This window comes from Salvia splendens, chromosome 17 (genome assembly GCF_004379255.2).
Source record: "Salvia splendens isolate huo1 chromosome 17, SspV2, whole genome shotgun sequence".
Classification (NCBI taxonomy): Eukaryota; Viridiplantae; Streptophyta; class Magnoliopsida; order Lamiales; family Lamiaceae; genus Salvia; species Salvia splendens.
Window position 1 is genome coordinate 1,769,106 of NC_056048.1, and position 16,966 is coordinate 1,786,071.

General features: G+C 35.1%; 1 protein-coding gene, 1 long non-coding RNA gene and 1 pseudogene across 2 annotated transcripts; 2 read left to right on the forward strand and 1 right to left on the reverse strand.

Moving 5' to 3' along the window:
* The first annotated feature begins 2,901 nt into the window (after nt 1-2,901).
* LOC121774006 lies at nt 2,902-7,207 on the forward strand (annotated as a pseudogene).
* A 3,557-nt stretch (nt 7,208-10,764) lies between these two features.
* Nucleotides 10,765-13,956, reverse strand: LOC121775158 (protein LSD1-like). Its single transcript, XM_042172161.1, has 7 exons — nt 13,748-13,956; nt 13,271-13,384; nt 12,320-12,430; nt 12,056-12,198; nt 11,344-11,424; nt 11,188-11,259; nt 10,765-11,099 (listed from the first exon to the last, which is right to left on the reverse strand). The coding sequence occupies exons 2-7, from the start codon at nt 13,380-13,382 to the stop codon at nt 11,067-11,069; spliced, it is 552 nt and encodes a 183-aa protein (XP_042028095.1). The 5' UTR covers nt 13,383-13,384; nt 13,748-13,956; the 3' UTR covers nt 10,765-11,066.
* A 466-nt stretch (nt 13,957-14,422) lies between these two features.
* Nucleotides 14,423-14,990, forward strand: LOC121775159. The gene is made up of 3 exons (XR_006045099.1): nt 14,423-14,486; nt 14,638-14,722; nt 14,846-14,990. It is a non-coding gene; the product is annotated as an uncharacterized LOC121775159 (long non-coding RNA).
* The last annotated feature ends 1,976 nt before the right edge of the window (nt 14,991-16,966 follow it).

Sequence of the window (16,966 nt, forward strand, 5' to 3'; positions counted from 1 at the left end):
TCTAAATTTCATGAAAATAAAACTAGTTGATCAAAATTTTTAATGAATGATCTAATCGATGATGGTGGAAAAAATAAATTAGTGACCATTGCCTAGTATTATTAATCTATAGTGAATTAGTTGTACGAGACCAATTATCAACGCGAATATTTTTATCATCCCATAATTTTTTAGAAAACTTCAATTAATGCAAAGTTAATACAAAGTAATTTTTAAATAAAAGTATATAGTAGTACTATTATATAGTCCCAAGGATTCTGTGACGATGCGTATGTATTAACAAATACTCCACTACTATGATATAGCAACTTTACTTCCATGTCAATTAAAAAAGAATAAATTTTTGCCATTATTTTAGGGATTAATTCGAGATCCCAAGCCCCTTTATGTAGATTACAATGAAGAAAGCAAAGGTCATATCTAATCAGAATAATAATAAAATACAAAGAAACAAATTAATACCAATTAATTAATTAGTTCCATCAGCACCAAATTAAATTAGCGTTGTTAAGATAGGAGAACATGACCTAAATGTTTTGTAGTTTTAATTTATTAAAATAAATAAATATAAAAATTTACATGAGTATGTCTTTATTTTTTATTCATTTGTAAATTTCCTGATTTTGGACCCCTTAATATTCTTAGAATCTGAGATGGCTTGTGAACAAATATAATTGGGTTTTGTAAGCAGAAGGATGACATTTGGGTTTAGAAGAAAAGTGGGTTTTTGGATCAATTAATCCATTTAAATTATACTCTAATTCAAAAGGGAACTTTTTAGATACAATAAATACACTGTTACATACATTCACACGAATCTCAAGTTTCAATGAATCAAATAAACAATTATTACAGAATAAAGTTTAAATGTTAATCATGCCCAAGATTTAAAAAATAACTTCAAGAACCCATTGAATTTGTGGAGTAATAACATAAAAATGACTGCTTATCTAAAGTAGCAACTGAATCTAATAAAAATATAATTCAGATCATATATATATGTAAAATGATTCCTCAATTTATTTGACATACTACTATATATCTTTCAGTTCAAACTAAATAAAGTCACTGATTCGATCAAATTCCAAGAAATTAAAGAGACATCATTTCAAGACGTGCTTGACTCCCATTACGCCACTCGATTCAACAAATTCATCTATCGAATTAGTGCCACCAAGTGGCATACAGGGAGCCAGGCACATCCAATTACTCTCTTGACAGACATCATTTCAAGACGTGCTTGACTCCCGTTACGCCAATCGATTCAACAAATTCGTCTATCGAATTAGTGCTACCAAGTGGCATACAGGGAGCCAGGCACATCGAACTCTCTTGACATCCACCTTCACTACATATGTATTCATTTTTCAAAGTTATAAATATGTACTCTAATCATACACACAATTACAAATCCAAACAATGACAACAATAATAACAATAAAAAAATGATTTTAACATGTTTGGCTCCTTGCACGCCACTCGACTTGACTGGTCCATCAAGTGGATTAGTGTTGTTGATGCCATGCAGGGAGTCAGACATGTCTCATCGTTCTTATCTCACCTTCTGTATGTAGAGTGTGGATTCCCCAACATAGAAAAAAATGTCAATTCTACTACCATCAAATGCTTATAAGCTAACATAAGAGCTAATTATAAGTATGAAAATAGCAGTTTGTGTATATTTGTGAAACTACAAATAGAATAGAATGTACTATCACTATGTTATTGAGAATGATGAAATGATGGTAGAGGGGAAAGTGGTTTATATAGATATTTTCGTACTTACCTGTAATTATTATAGAGAATCAAACAAATTAATAAAAATCCCCATAATTAAATGCATTTTACCTGTTTATATTTTCTAATTTCCCATTTTGTTATATAGGAGTATGTATATAATTAACTCATTTGATGCAAATAATATAGTCTAAAAAATTGATCTTGACATATACAATATAGAATATTGTAATTAACCATCATTCATTATATTGCTCATGATTACCTTTGTTTAGAACTTCTAAATCCTAGTTCTAAAACAGTTTAAAATAAATTAAATATAATAAAAATATGATAAATTCAAAATCATTCAATATAGAAATTAAAATCTAGAAGATTCTCTGAAAGATATGAATATATGCACATATATCATGGTCAAAAATAGGAGTACTATTAAAATAGGATTGTAATAATATATAATATTCTCACAAGATTAAATCGCATTAATTTTAGTGGGATTGGAACGAATACTTTCTAATATGTCCTCATAATATTTTATGAAATATGAGAACAAAATTCGATTTTGGCGTTTAAGCTTTAAATTGGTTTATAAAGTGTACATTTATCATAAATTCAATTCTACTTAAATACTACTATACTTATATGCACTTAAAAAATCAAAACTAAAGTCCTAATTAATAAAAGATTATTACATAATTATAATAAAAAATACAACATATCTAAGATTATTACAACATATTCTATTACATAATAGAATCGAATCAAATGAAATCGACGGCTGTTTGTGATGTAAGGAAGAGGCGATGGAATCGATAACTCGACCTGAATTCGCAATCATTTAATAAATCCTACTCTAGTTAAGAGATATTATTCGTTTAATAAATCCTCCATTTAAATTAATAAACTAATAACCATAAGGTCGTTCAAATGAAAATAAAATATTAATCGAATAATTATCTTAATATTTGCAAACAATAAAAGATCCAAAATTAAATTTAAACACCAAATTATTAAACTTTCATCAATTTTGAACGCATAAACTATTTACTCCTGAATAGATGTTAAAAAAAATTAATTTTCTTTTCTCATATAATTATTTATCTTAATTAAAAATAAAGAGAAATTCCCCTAACCAAAAAAACCGCGTGAAATTCAAAAAAACAGAAAACTTACAACTGTTTACTCCACCGGCGGTGATGCTCCGCCGTCAAAATCTCGACGTGACGGAGGAGCTCCGATACAGGTTTCCTTCACGCCTCTTTTTTCCCGTTGAGTTATCTATCGTATTTAAAGTTTGGAAAAGTTGACAGTAAGCATTGTTTCTGGAGTAATTTTCCGATTTGAACTTTGGGAATAGGGTTTTTTTTGTTTGTAATTTGATTACCTGTTTTTTGGCTCAATTGAATTCTTCTGCCGAATGATCCTTCAATAAGTCCAACAATGGCGGATTTCACAATGTTGTGCTATACAAGGCTTCGGTCTCTTTCTCAAATCATCCGTCACCTTTTTTCACACACTCAATCACGAAATTGGAGGGTGATTCCTGCTGCAAACATGAAGACCTCTGCCGCTTATAATGCAGTGGACTCAAATCAGAGGGTAAACCACCTCTCAGCTTCCATTTAGTTTTAGTTTGTGGCTGTGGATTTATTGATTGAGTTATTGTATGATTATATAAGTATTGAATGGTGTTTGTTTAGGCAATGATCATGAATGCTTATGGTGTGAAAATTGAATGAATGTGTGATGGAAAGTATGTTTATGGGTGGCGTGGGGATGAGATCAACGGATTCGAGGGATGCTGACAAATTACAGACCATAATGTTGCGTAGTAGTGTAGTTTTCGTATGGTATGTGAATAACGGAAAGTGCCTAATATGTGATGATGTATGTGGTTGATGTAGCTACTGAAATTATAGGTGAAGATGCTTATTTTCAGCTGTAATGAAGCGAATAAAGCCAGGATTTCGATGATGCCTTTTCAACTGATCTAATTTGGATTCTTTTCCTATACAGTGATGATATTACATGTATGGAAAGATCGGTGCCTTAAATACGTGTTACTCTTGCTTTATAGTCATTTTTACATTGCAATGGTATGAAATTATGGCTATTTCACACATAGGCAAGTCATTATGCTGTAATTAATAATGAGTGGCCTCTGTGATTTGGAGCCGTAATGTTAAGTTAGGAATGAATTAAGAGTTTAATATGATTATTTTGGACATAGTTGGTATTGTGAAGCATTATTCCTCAACACTGCAGGAAGCATATTATCGTGGTCGTGATGACCCATTCTTTGATGGGATGCGAAGAGGTGAAGCAGCACTAGTCAGGAAGGGCAGTGCAATTGACTTTCAAGGAAATTTGGCAACGGAGATCAGTTATAGATCAGCCTCAGATGTTGGAGATCATAAATCAAGAAATATCATTGATGCTATAACTGAAGAAGCTTATGATAGTCCTAAAAACTCACCTTTGGACATAGTTCTAGAACCTATTGGCAGGACATCATCCGGGAGGTGGTCAAAGACTTCCTCGCCGCTAGTAGTTGCTCGGTCAGATGCGAATATCAACCTCGATGAACTGAACGAACCATTAGCAATTTCTAGTCCAGATTCCACAGAAGGAAAGGAGTTAGCCATTCAAGTTAGCGCTACGAGCCTTTGGTCGAAACATCATATCAAGTGACAAAGTGGCAAACAGATATTTCTAATGTTCCTCTTCCTCCATCTGCAGCATTGTTTTATCAAGGGCCTTCGCTGCTAAGGGGAGTTACTGTATCATGTGCAAGTATTCACAAGTTAAACGCTTACCTGAAGGCTAAGAGAGATGTCGTCAATGCTGGTGTTCCTGGGATGTTCCTACATGCTGTGATTAGGCCAGATGGTGCAGGTAATTTCAGTTATATTTGCTAGCAAAACCTTGAGGGGGTGATTCACTTTTCAGATTGATAAGATAGAGGATTGAGTTTCTCCAATACCCCTTTTTCAATGGGATATAAATCAAACCAAATTAGCTCGAATGATAGGAGTTATCAAGGGCCTTGGGATATCTCAATCCTTCAAATAAACAAGGGATTAGCCTATACTATTTTTTATATATCTATACTAATAAGGTGCATTTTGTCAGATGTGGGATCGGTGGCTTCGACCATCATGTATGCTTTTCATGTTGACGAGACTATCAAAAGCAATCACTTTTTCACCGTTCCTGTAATTAATATGAAGAGGGCCGACTTAGACACACATGTTAATGTTCGGTGGCTTCTTAATTCATGCCATATTGATCTGTCATCTTTAATTTTCATTGATGAGGTACTTACCATTTCAGTATTCCAAACCTAGAAACTGGCTCATTTCTGGTCTCCGTGATGTCGTAATACTCACTGATTTCCTTCCTTCCATATGAAATTGTACAGATTGACCTGGCCTATTACGATCTATTTGGGGGTCTCAAACTGGTTTTGGTCAGTTGTGATAAGATCCCGTCTGAACAAGAGGTAAAGAGTTTTTTATTCCTAGTTGCTTGTTTTGCTACCAACCTCATCAAATGAAGATATTTTCTTGCTAATTGGGACAGGCACTGAGAGATTCAATAGTTGAAGTGTTCCACTGTGAAAAGGTACTGCGATGGTTCCATCTTAATACTCATAACATCTAGCTAAAAATTTATTTTACATTATTCAACCTTCTATGCAGTCTAATGCATTTTCTTGGGTTCATACGGTCACTGAGCGAGAGGTATGTACAATACAAACTAGATTTGCCTTTTGCTTCCATTCCTCTAATATATAAGAAAATGGTTACAATCATCCTTTTTTTACTTTCATTTCAGGATGTATCATGCTGTACTGGAATTGCTGAAAATTTTGCAACGACTTCCCCTGAGATACTGAGCGGGCAAGGATTCAGTAGACTTCTGGTACAAATTCACAAATTATAAGTTGCACAGTTCCATGTTATATTTTCATGATGCTGCAGTTATCGTGCTGGCATTATTATCCAGAACTTGGGACAATATGCCTCTTATTTTCCTTTCCTTTTCATAAATATATTTGTAGAGACAGTTCATGAAAGAAAACAAGAAACACAATGGCACTTTTTCATAAATATGTACATGTAATTTATCTTCTCCAATTTGCAGTTAGCAGGCATCCTTATGGACACTGAAAATTTATAAAGCCCATATTGTACCTCGAAAGATAAATACATGGCGACCTTGTTGATTAATGGAGCGGGCCGATTTGGATTCAACGGGCTTTACCAATTACGTGAGACAGATTGACAGAACATTCTCGGGCCTCTAATTCTTGTATTTCAAATCAGTTTATTACTATGGACTCAACTTTGTTTTTATGCCCTGTTTCAGTGAAACACACAACTCATGGTTCATATGATCTTAAATTGGGGGATATATTACAGAAGGAATTCAAGAAATGGACCATATCAGGTTTTGCATGCTGTCTTTTTAATTGCTGATTTCAATTCTACCTATTCTCGTGTGTAGCTTATTTCTTTCGAAAATTTTCAAATTGGAAAGCCCGATTCATTTGTTTCTGACATCACCAATTTGCATTGGTATTGCAATCTGTTGAAACAGGTAAATCGGATACTATAAGTTCGAGGCTGGGACCCAATATCGGGATGAGTTCAATCGGGATGTCAGTTGCCCAACTGCTGTCTCATGATTCAGCTTCAGTTCAGGGAATCATACATTTTCAAAGTAATTATGACATCTATTTTCTTTAATCTTGATTCATAAAACCTTTTACATGGAAATGTTGTTCTTTAGTTTTTTGCTCCGATTCACCGTCCATGCATCACTGCATGCTGCATTACTCTTCACTACTGAAACTCTTGTTTTGAAACGCAGAATTGGAGAAGCTCAGCTTACTGATGGTGGTCTCTGGCTACTATGATCCTCAGAAGAGATTCAAGGTTAGAACAATCATCAGTGGTTTATAATTATGAATAAGTATACGTATGGAGACCTTCAACAACACATCATATCTAATTATTTTCTTGATCATGCTAACATTAGAGGGAAATTCTGGTTTCTGCTGAATCTTCCGAGCTCATGAAGAATCTGCTCATGTTCTTGAATTCAAGCGAAGCCCAGCTTCCACTCAGACCTCTAAACCAATCAGGTCAGTTAGTTGTTCCTATCATTTGAGTCCCATGAACTATGCTGTTATAGCTTCTGCAAGGATATCGAGCTAGATTGTTCGTTCATGCAGGTCTACGAGGTGAGATGAGAGTGTTTGAGATCAACAAAGTCACCTCGAGGAGGACCATCGAACGCCTCCTGGAAGATTTTGCGTCCACCTCTCCTTAAGAGTCCATTTCACAGCCTTTCCTAATTAAAATTTGAAATGTATACATATATGTGTGCATCTTGATCACATTTGTAGTTTACCAGCTTGAATAATGATGTGAAACTTGAATTCTCGAGTTTCTGATTGAGTGAGTTTTAGTGGTGACATCAAGTGGGAGAAATTTACCTTTACATCATGTTGATTATTGTTTTAGGTGTGAAGACAATAGAAGCATCTTTATATAAGAAGATCTATAATTTTTAAAATTACACTAAGATTCAGAATTGTTTAGTAAATTATTAATCAAAATAATAATAATAATAATAATAATAGTAGATTTTCTTAGTAGGTTGATAACATAAAAATGACAATAATAAATATCAACATAATAGTAAAATTTTGAAATGCTTTAGAACTATGAATTTGCATTTACTAGTAGTTAGCCTAATTTAAATTGATATTTGTTGTCTTCTTTTTGTACAGTGATTTCACCTAAAATTCCATTCCAATGAATTTGTGTATTTCCTAATTTTGTACTAGTATGTTATAAGCTATATATATGGACTATGGAGTCATTTAGTTTTCTAGGGTGCAATTAAATTAGGATTTATTTACTTGTAAATACACCAACTTTTAATATTTTCTAGTTTTGCTTTTTACCAATAATCTCGATCAAATTTTATATGTATTACGCATGACATATTAGTATCATTTACCTGGCAAAAACAATATGATGGCCTAACTTGTGTATAAATACATGAACTTTCGATATTTTATAATATTTCACAACTTTGATTTTTTCCGAATCTAAATAAATGAACTTCAAAATTTCCTGATATTCCCTCGACTTTTAATTTCGATCAAATTATTTTTTTGCGAATTGCTTCAGTTTATCTCTTTTTTTAAGTTGCATTGATTAATGTTTTATCGATAACAAATCTTTTGTAAATTACACTATATTATGTCTAATGTCTTCAATGAAATGACTAGTTTTATGAATTTTTTTCCCTTTCAAATTGCATATAATTTTGTGCTTTTATTATCTCCTTCGTAAAAGAATTGCGATTTGTGTGCTCATACTATCATACACATAAATTAAATACAATCACATAAGTCTTCTAATTTGAATACGGCTTAATCTAAAACTCATCTCTCTATTAAGTCACATATGCTTGTAATACTCACACCGAGTTTAAAAACCAGAAAAATTTAAAATTCTAGAAAAACTCAAGAATATCTTAAAAGTTTGTGTATTTACAAATAGAGTGAACTACGTCAAAAGTCCCTAACGTTTCCAGAAGTTGCGTTGCAGGCCCCTAACAAAAAAAAATATCGCCAGATAACCCTAACCTTAAAGGTAATCACATATCGTATTTTTCGTGACTATATTGCCCTTTAGCCCTAAAAGGGCATTTCGGTCAGTTCCATGAATTATCTGACGTTGGCCTAACCTACATGATGGCACTTTTACTGTGCCTGACACAGTGATGATTGGTTTCACACTATTCACATTAATTTATAGCAATAATCAGATTAGCTTTTGATAATCCTATTATAAATAACTAATTCATGTCACTATTATAAATAACTAAGTTCATGTCACTAAATTTACATGATTTGCATGATGGCTGAATAAAAATAATACTAGCTAAGAACTAATCAAAATAATGGAAAAATGTATTTTTTTTATACGAATGAGTAGATTCAATTCTTCCCCAATAAATTGTCTATCACAGTACCTCACATCAATTCAACAAAGTAGCATCAAAACATTAATAAATAAATAAAAAACAAAAAGCTTCAAAAGAGGGGAGAAATCTAGCATCAAAATTACAAGTTTTTCCTTCTGATTTTTCCCTTGCTGTGGAATTTGGAACTCTGGCAATCTTAATCTTCTTCTTGAGCTTCTTTCCAATAGGTTTGAGGAAATTTTGAATTAAAAGAGAAGAACCACATTAAGAGAAACTAAATTAAAAAACTGATGACTGATAAGAGGAAAGAAATCGTACAGCAGGTGAGCAAGAGGAAAGAGGAAAAATAGAAAACTAGGGAAAGAAGGAAATAAAAAAAGAAAAAGAAATTACCTTTAAGTCAGAGATGTCAAAATGGCTACAGTGTATGTCCCAGATTTAAAGGTAAGTTTACTAAAAAGTCCCTGAAGGTATTTGGGCATTTTGGTCTGAAAAATGGCTATAAATATATGATATGTGATTACCTTTAAGGTTAGGGTTATGTGACGATATTTTTTTTTTGTTAGTGGCCTGCAACGCAACTTCTGAAAACGTTAGGGACTTTTGACGTAGTTCACTCTTACAAATAAATTACTACCATACATCCTTGAAAATGACTTCATTTTTTGCCATGTTGGGTCTTCAATTTATATCAAATTTAATTTTTGACACAAATATAAAAAAAGGCTAAAATATCCCTTAAATTAATACGAATTCTTTATTCTTGAAATCCGATTTGATGTTTAGCGGGAGTGTCAGTTACTACTTTGTAAGTTAGTTAAAACATTACTATAAATCAACCCCTCTCTTCTCATCTCTCCCTAACTGAAATTCTTGAAATCATACTCAAAATGGCAATTTCCCTCTCCCTCTCTCTCATCCTTTTGGCAGCTCTCGCCGCCGCCACCCTCCGGCGGCGGCGGCGCGGGGAGATCTTGCGGTGGGATTCATTTTCTTGTTTTTGTGTGTTGTTTCTTTGAGATTTTTTCACGCAGTGAATGTGTTTTTTTAGTGATCTTGATTTTGTAAGTTTTACTGTGATTTGAATGAATTTGATGGCCACATTTCACATTTTCTTGGTTTTGTTGTGTTGTTCTTAGATGTGATATCTTATCAAGATCGGCAATTTCTCATTTGCTTTAGCTCAATGAATTGGATCATCAATTTCATATTTTCTTGAATTGTTATGTTTTTTTAAGATATAGTGTCAAAGATCAGCATTTTTTCAACATGTGATCTAAAATTTAAGTACAGGGATGGATATAGAGAGAGATTACAATAGTTAGGGCCAAAATTAAACGTTATCTAATTCATACAAAAAACACATTTTGCAACAATGATACAATTGACACATTACTTGCATTAGAGAGAGAGAAATGAAAATAACTACTACGTCCAAATGATCAAATTCACCATTGATATTGTAAGTGACAAAATGAAAAAAAAAACATAGTTTCTAAGTGTAAAAGTATTTCAAGTAAACTAAAACCTTAGTCCAAAGACCTATAATGCAATTTATTTTTTTTAGGTATTGCAAATATTCACCAAATATCAAATTTGCAGTTCACTTCATTCAAAAAATTATTGACCAAAAATTATCGAAAACTACCAAACAAATGATAGGCACTTTAAAAAAATATAACAAAATGAAATGTTCGCTTCTCGTGGAATTCGAACTATAGTGCTACGTTCATCCTGCAACGAGATTTCAGACCACAGCTTCCCTATGGCGCCATCCGACATTTGAGATCGTGACACGGAAGAAGATTTCGGTGCAAAAAAGCTGAAATACATCTACCAGTGATCTTCGTATCGAAGAGTTGAAATTGATTCTTCGTACTTTCTTTGAATATTCGTTCTCATTCGAACCTCTCCCTATGTGTGTGTGTGTGTGTGTGTGTGTGTGTGTGTGTGTGTGTGTCAATACCATACTGATGAGGTTTCAAAGGCAAAACCAATTCATAAATGGAAGCCATAGCATTACACATAAACTAACTTTGTCTTTTCAACTATATTTCATGACATTGGGTTACGGTAGATTACATATCTTGAGTAGCATAACAGCAACAAGAAACAAAATGACAAACAAAACTTTTACAAAATGACAAAAAATACAAAAAAAATAAAAAGCCAAGCTCCTCTTAGTCCTATACAAACAATGCTAGATAATTCATATATCACTACAGCCAGAAAATATGCACATCATATCTCTACCCTTGAAGCAGACAAGGATCAGAAATAGCCATTCACAACAGAATATCTGTCTTGTTTCCATTGCATTCCTAAGTTGTCACACCAACAACCACATTGTTCACCTGTGATGATGATGATGATAAATCGAATCAGTGTCTATCTATTGCGATCAAGACAAATCGAAAGAGTGGCTAGTGTCGAGCAACTCACCAGCTTGCCGCTTTCATCAACAGTCATGGGATTATGCACCACCACTGTTTGATTATGAGACTGGGATGGTGCCTGCAACAGAAGAAGAAAGTGATTATTGGCGTGCGGAAAATATGATTTTCTTACCGGGGGGAGTGTGAGGAGAAACTAACTAACCAAGTAAGTAGGTGGTGGTGATGCAGATGTTGCGATCCCTCCATTTCTATGAACAGGAATAGGGACCCTTGTGTCGCCATTCTACATGTGAGGAGATATATCGTTATATTAACATACATTTTGTAGCATGATTCAAGACCACCTTATTATTTGCAGTATCATACTTGTGAACCATTGCAAGCGGGTATTGTAACGTGTTATACGCATAAGAAACTCATATACACCAAGGAAAAGAATGACATTCCCAAATGATATATCCTAATCATTTTCGTAATTGGCATTTCCTCATCATTTTCTCAAAGCATACACACTTACCGAAGACGGAGAAAGAAGGAGCTCCTCATACCCAGTATATTCCTTCTCACATTCTTTAGTGAACGTCTAACTAATGAAAATCGTAAAAAATTTGGCAAGATCAAATCATAAGTCATAACCACTACCAGATAGTAAGAAACCTATGGGGTTCAAGTATTCTAACATTTCTTGTATGTTTTCCTAGATTGCGCAGTAGTTAAGCTTGTAATTAATAAAACAAGCCAGCGTGTATCTAAAGATCAGAGAGATAGCATATTTCCTCTTGTCAAGCTAACTCCGGCAAAGGCTACTAGCAGAAAACTGGTTGCATCAGTCCTTACTCTTATTTGCAATATTTTTTAAATTCAAAGATGCGTGTGAGTGAGAGAAAACGCAAGAGTGAAAGCACAGTACTGACATTAACATTTGTTATGAAATGGCAAACTGCACATTTAACTGATGGAGCTCCAGCTGGATACATGAGCATGGTATGGCAGTTTCCGCAGTTGACATGAGCAATATTATTAGAAGCTGGTGGAGGTGCCTGTGGTGCTGCTAGCGCTGCAAATTGATCATTGAGCAACAATTAGATGAAGATGAAGAATAAATGCCAAGGATCCAAATAAGAAGCCCTCTGAAAATGGCAAGCACCATATACAGTCATGATCCATCAAATTCATACCAGGTACGAGGTTCACCGTGTGGCAGCAAGAGCATCTAACACTGGCAGCCCCTCGAGCATGCATAAGTAGTGTACGGCATCCTCCACATATCAGTTGAGCCATTTCCATCCCTGCATATAGAAATAAAACATTAGTAAAATTGTAAGTAATTAATGGCATAGAGACATAATAGGAGGCACATGGACACAAAGAAACAAGTTTGCTTTCAGTTACCAAAAAAAGAGAAATAACAAGCACCTCAATATGTGCCTTCTCTCTAAGTGACAGGAAATTACTGCCACAATTCCTATATTCACTCTAAAAAAAGTAAATTTTACATCGCCTAGGAGATGTTGGATATTGTATCCAAACAGGATTTTTTACTGCAAAAATGATAGAGGCGTTTACGATATTTACTAGCGTGTGCACTCGATTAAGGTAAAAATATGAAAACCTCTCCTGGTTATAAGCATTCAGACAGGATAAAATAGCCTTTTGGCTGGAGACGGGAATTTTTTCTAATCTTCAATTGCAAATCCTTCTATATACCTCTTTTCTCAATCAAAGATACTCATCTAATGACATCGTCAACTACCACAGAAGAATAAGACAATGCGGAAGGAAGTGGCATGCCATCACCAAAATAGACCTACAAAACCTGAGAAGTACACAGGACGAATCCAGTAGCTATAGGAAATAATTACATAAACAACCAAAACATTAGCAATGTTGGCCCTAATTGGGTATATCACCATTTGCAAAGTAGAAATGCTCGTATATTGGGCAATCCAGTTATCGATAAACCAAAAAAATTCTAATTGATAGTATTAGAATTAGACCCACTCTTGAAGATTAAGAGAAATAAGCAAACTACAACTGGAAATTCAGCTGAAAAATATTGAGCACATGGAGGATATTGCAACGAAATTCGAGCAGTACAGTGCATGAATGATGAGTTTTAAAAGATTTACCAGCAGGAGGCACAGCCGTGATCACATTACATATTGCACAACAAACATTAGTAGCTCCTCTGGGGTAAAGAAGCACCGTTCTACACCCGGTGCAAACTATCTGGCTCTGCATATCTACAAAATCCAAGCTTATCTAGAGTTTCAGATACAGGCTAATCGATCCAATTTCAGCTAAACAGCACAATTTAATTTAGAGTTGTAACATTCATCGAAAATTACAATAAGCCAACACAAAACAGACTGAGAAAAATCATATTTTGTCGGTTGAAATCCACGAAACAACAAATTTGAAACAAAATCAATCTACATTACCACATATCATAAATCAATTTGACGCAAACATAAAATAGCCTCAAATTAAAGGATCAGGAGCCAGATCTCGGAATCGCGAAATCGTGAACAATTTGATAACTTAACAATTTGATAATACGAAAATTGAATAAAAACAGAAGATCGAGCTATGACGACGAATCTTACCAGCGAAGAATTGGATGAATTTCTATCACAATAGAGATATGATTACGCGGAATCGGTGAGAATCTGACTGTAGAAATCAAATAAACAAACGAATGCAGCTAGATCTTATGAGATTGGATTGGATTACACACAATTTTGTTCTTCTCCAATCTCCGTTGAAAACTTTACAATAAGGGAAGCTGACTTTCTGATGAATTCCAAAGGAGGAAGAAGACTATAAAAAAATTATTTTCTCGGGTTTATTTTTATTTTTATTATTAATATTATCAATTTAATAATATTAGTCTTAGCATCATATGGTTATTTTCTAATAAATCAATGTATTAAAATAATATATTAATATCCACGACAGTAATTTTGGTTGGAACTGTAGCAAATTGGAGAGAAAAGCACAGTACAGGACCCAGATCCGAAATGAAAAGGAGATTCCCGGGTCGGGATAAATAGAAAGGCAGATAACCCGAATAACTCGATCCACCATAGGTGACTTCGGGAGCTCCAATTTCGATCAGCGATGGCTTCCGATCCAGACAAATTGATGGCCAAAGCAGATAAAATGTGAAATTCGCTATCGCTTCTGTCTCTCATTGTTAGTTTCTTAAATCTGTTCATCTAGTTATGAGTAATCTCAAAAATCGCCGTTTTTTGGTGGAAATATTTACCAATTTGCAGGACAAACTCAGTTTGACGAGATGGAATGCTGATTGGAGGAATGCAACAGCTTTGTATGAACAGGCTGGTACGATTATGCTCGATTTGTTTTAATAAAAATTTGAAGTGTGAGCTGAGGATTGAGAGGAATCAGCTAAGAAGTGATGTTTGAAGTTAAATTATCCACGGTTTTGGATCGAAATAGATGAATTGATTGTATTTAATTCCTGCTATGGCAGGAAATGCTTATAGGCTTGCTAGAAAGTTTGAGCAAGCTAAGGAAGCGTTTGAAAAGGCTTCGAAGGGGCACGAGATGCTAGCTTCGTATGTTTATTCGATTTCGATCTATTTTTCTGCTGATGGAACTATTTGATTATGTGAAGTAGATTTGGAATTTGATCGGTTTCGTTACACGCTAATGATGAGGGGTCTTGATGAATGAACCAGGCCTTGGGATGCTGCAAAACATATGGAGACTGCTGGAGCTCTTGCAAAGGACGTAGGAAACTGGAACGAAGTGTCTGACTTCTATAGACGCGCGTCTGAGTTGTACATCGAGTGTGGAAGGGTACAACCTGCGTCGGATGCGCTTGCAAAATGGGCTCGGTTCATGAAATTTGTTTGTATTTTGCAGATTAATTTAAATCAACTATTGGTAGTCCTCATTGCATAGATGGGTTTTTGTGATCTGTTTAGTCAATTCAGAACTTTGTCTTCTTGGCCATTCACCACGTAACCATCAGGTTGTTTGATGTAGACTTCTTTATCAAGAAATCCATTCAAGAAAGCCGACTTTACATCCATTTGATAGATCTTCCATCTATTTTGGGCTGCAAGAGAGAGTATTAGTCTAATAGTTTCTAAGCGAGCGACAGGAGCAAATACCTCATCATAGTCGATTCCAGCTCTTTGACTATATCCTTTTGCGACGAGTCTTGCTTTATATCTTTCAACTTCACCATTGAAATTCTTCTTAATTTTAACACCCACTAACTCCAATGGCCTTGTGTCCCTTTGGTAGTGTCACCAACTCCCACGTATCATTCTTCTCTTATAGCCTAATCTCTTCATCCATTGCGGACTCGCCAATTTTCACTTTCTGCAGCTTCTTCATAGTTGACTGGTTCACAATCAGCAAATAGCAGAACAAGGTAAGATCTTCTAACCTTTCAGTGTCGTCATTACACTTCAGCCAAATTTCGTGCGCGTTGTGTGGCTCTTTCGTTCAAGAAAGATGGCGGCGAGCCTCCAACAGATGTAGCAGGAGATGCAGGTGGAGTTGTATGTTCTTGTTGCTCCTCTCTTATTTGCTCGTCTATTTTGGATCTCCAAATGGAGGTATGGAAGTGGTGTCATTGTCCGAGCTGAAATCCCATACACCTTCTCATCGAAAACTCCACGTCTCGGCTAATCATTTTTCTGCGAAGTTGGATCATATAGCTTATAGCCTTTAGTGTTAGAGGCGTACCCGATGAAGATGAATGGCTTGCTTTTGTCATCGAGTTTACTCCTCGTTGATCTGGTACATGCGCATAAGCTTTGCTCCCGAACACTCTCAGTGAGTGATCCCTGGCTTTCTTCCGCTCCAAGCTTCTTGAGAGTCATTCCCCACACACTTCTGGTTGGAGACCGATTAGACAGGTATACAGCGCACGCCACTGCTTCTGGCCATAGCTTCTTGGGCAAATTCTTCGTCTTTAGCATACTCCGAGTCATCTCAACGATAGTCCTTTCTTTCGTTCGCCACTCCATTCTGCTGGGGGATCTTGAACCGTCAATTGCCGCCGAATTCCTCTTTCTTTGCAAAATTCTTGAAACTCCCGGATGTGAATTCTCCACCTCATCGTCCTCAATGCTTTGATCTCTAGACCGCTTTCTTTCTCTACGGCAGCCTTGAACTTCTTGAAAGCATCAAATGCTTCTGATTTCTGCTTCAAGAAATATACCACGTTTTCTTGAAAAATCATCGATAAATAGTAAGAAATAATTATTTTTACCGAGGGAGCTTGGCTTGATTGGTCCACACACGTCTGCGTGGATTAACTCCAATGGCTTCTGAGCTCTCGAACTCGACTCCTTTGGGAACGGCTTTCTGAAGTGCTTCCCAACTAAGCATCCTTCACAGAGTTGATCGGGGTGCTTGATGGGCGGTAATCCTCATACCATTTCTTTATTGATAGCAATTTTAAGCTACCAAAATTCAGGTGCCCAAATCGAGATGCCACAACCAAGACTTATCTTTATAGCACCGCTTGAAGACACTTCACCACATCATTTTGCACATTTAATAAAAACATTCTATTCTTGACATTGCACTTTGGCGATCAAATTATTTTTGCCATCTCTTATTAAAGGCTATAATCTTTCATATGAATATTATAACCTTTCTCTAAGAGTTGTCCAAGACTCAATATATTATTTCTCATATGGGCACGTAATATACGTTAGAAATGAAATCATGAGCTCCATTCTTCAGCCGAATTAGAATCTTGCCTTTTCCTTTAACTGGAATTTTAGATTCATCCCAAATGAGACATTGCCACTTACTGATTCATCAAGCTCCACGAA

What these genes read in the sequence shown, in the direction of transcription:
- LOC121775158 (XM_042172161.1), bottom strand. Translation starts at nt 13,382, where the DNA reads ATGCAGAGCCAGATAGTTTGCACCGGGTGTAGAACGGTGCTTCTTTAC. An exon ending in ATTTCATAACAAATGTTAAT is followed by an intron (nt 11,425 to 12,055) that starts GTCAGTACTGTG and finishes CCTCACATGTAG; the next exon opens with AATGGCGACACAAGGGTCCC. An exon ending in TTGATGAAAGCGGCAAGCTG is followed by an intron (nt 11,100 to 11,187) that starts GTGAGTTGCTCG and finishes TCATCATCACAG; the next exon opens with GTGAACAATGTGGTTGTTGG.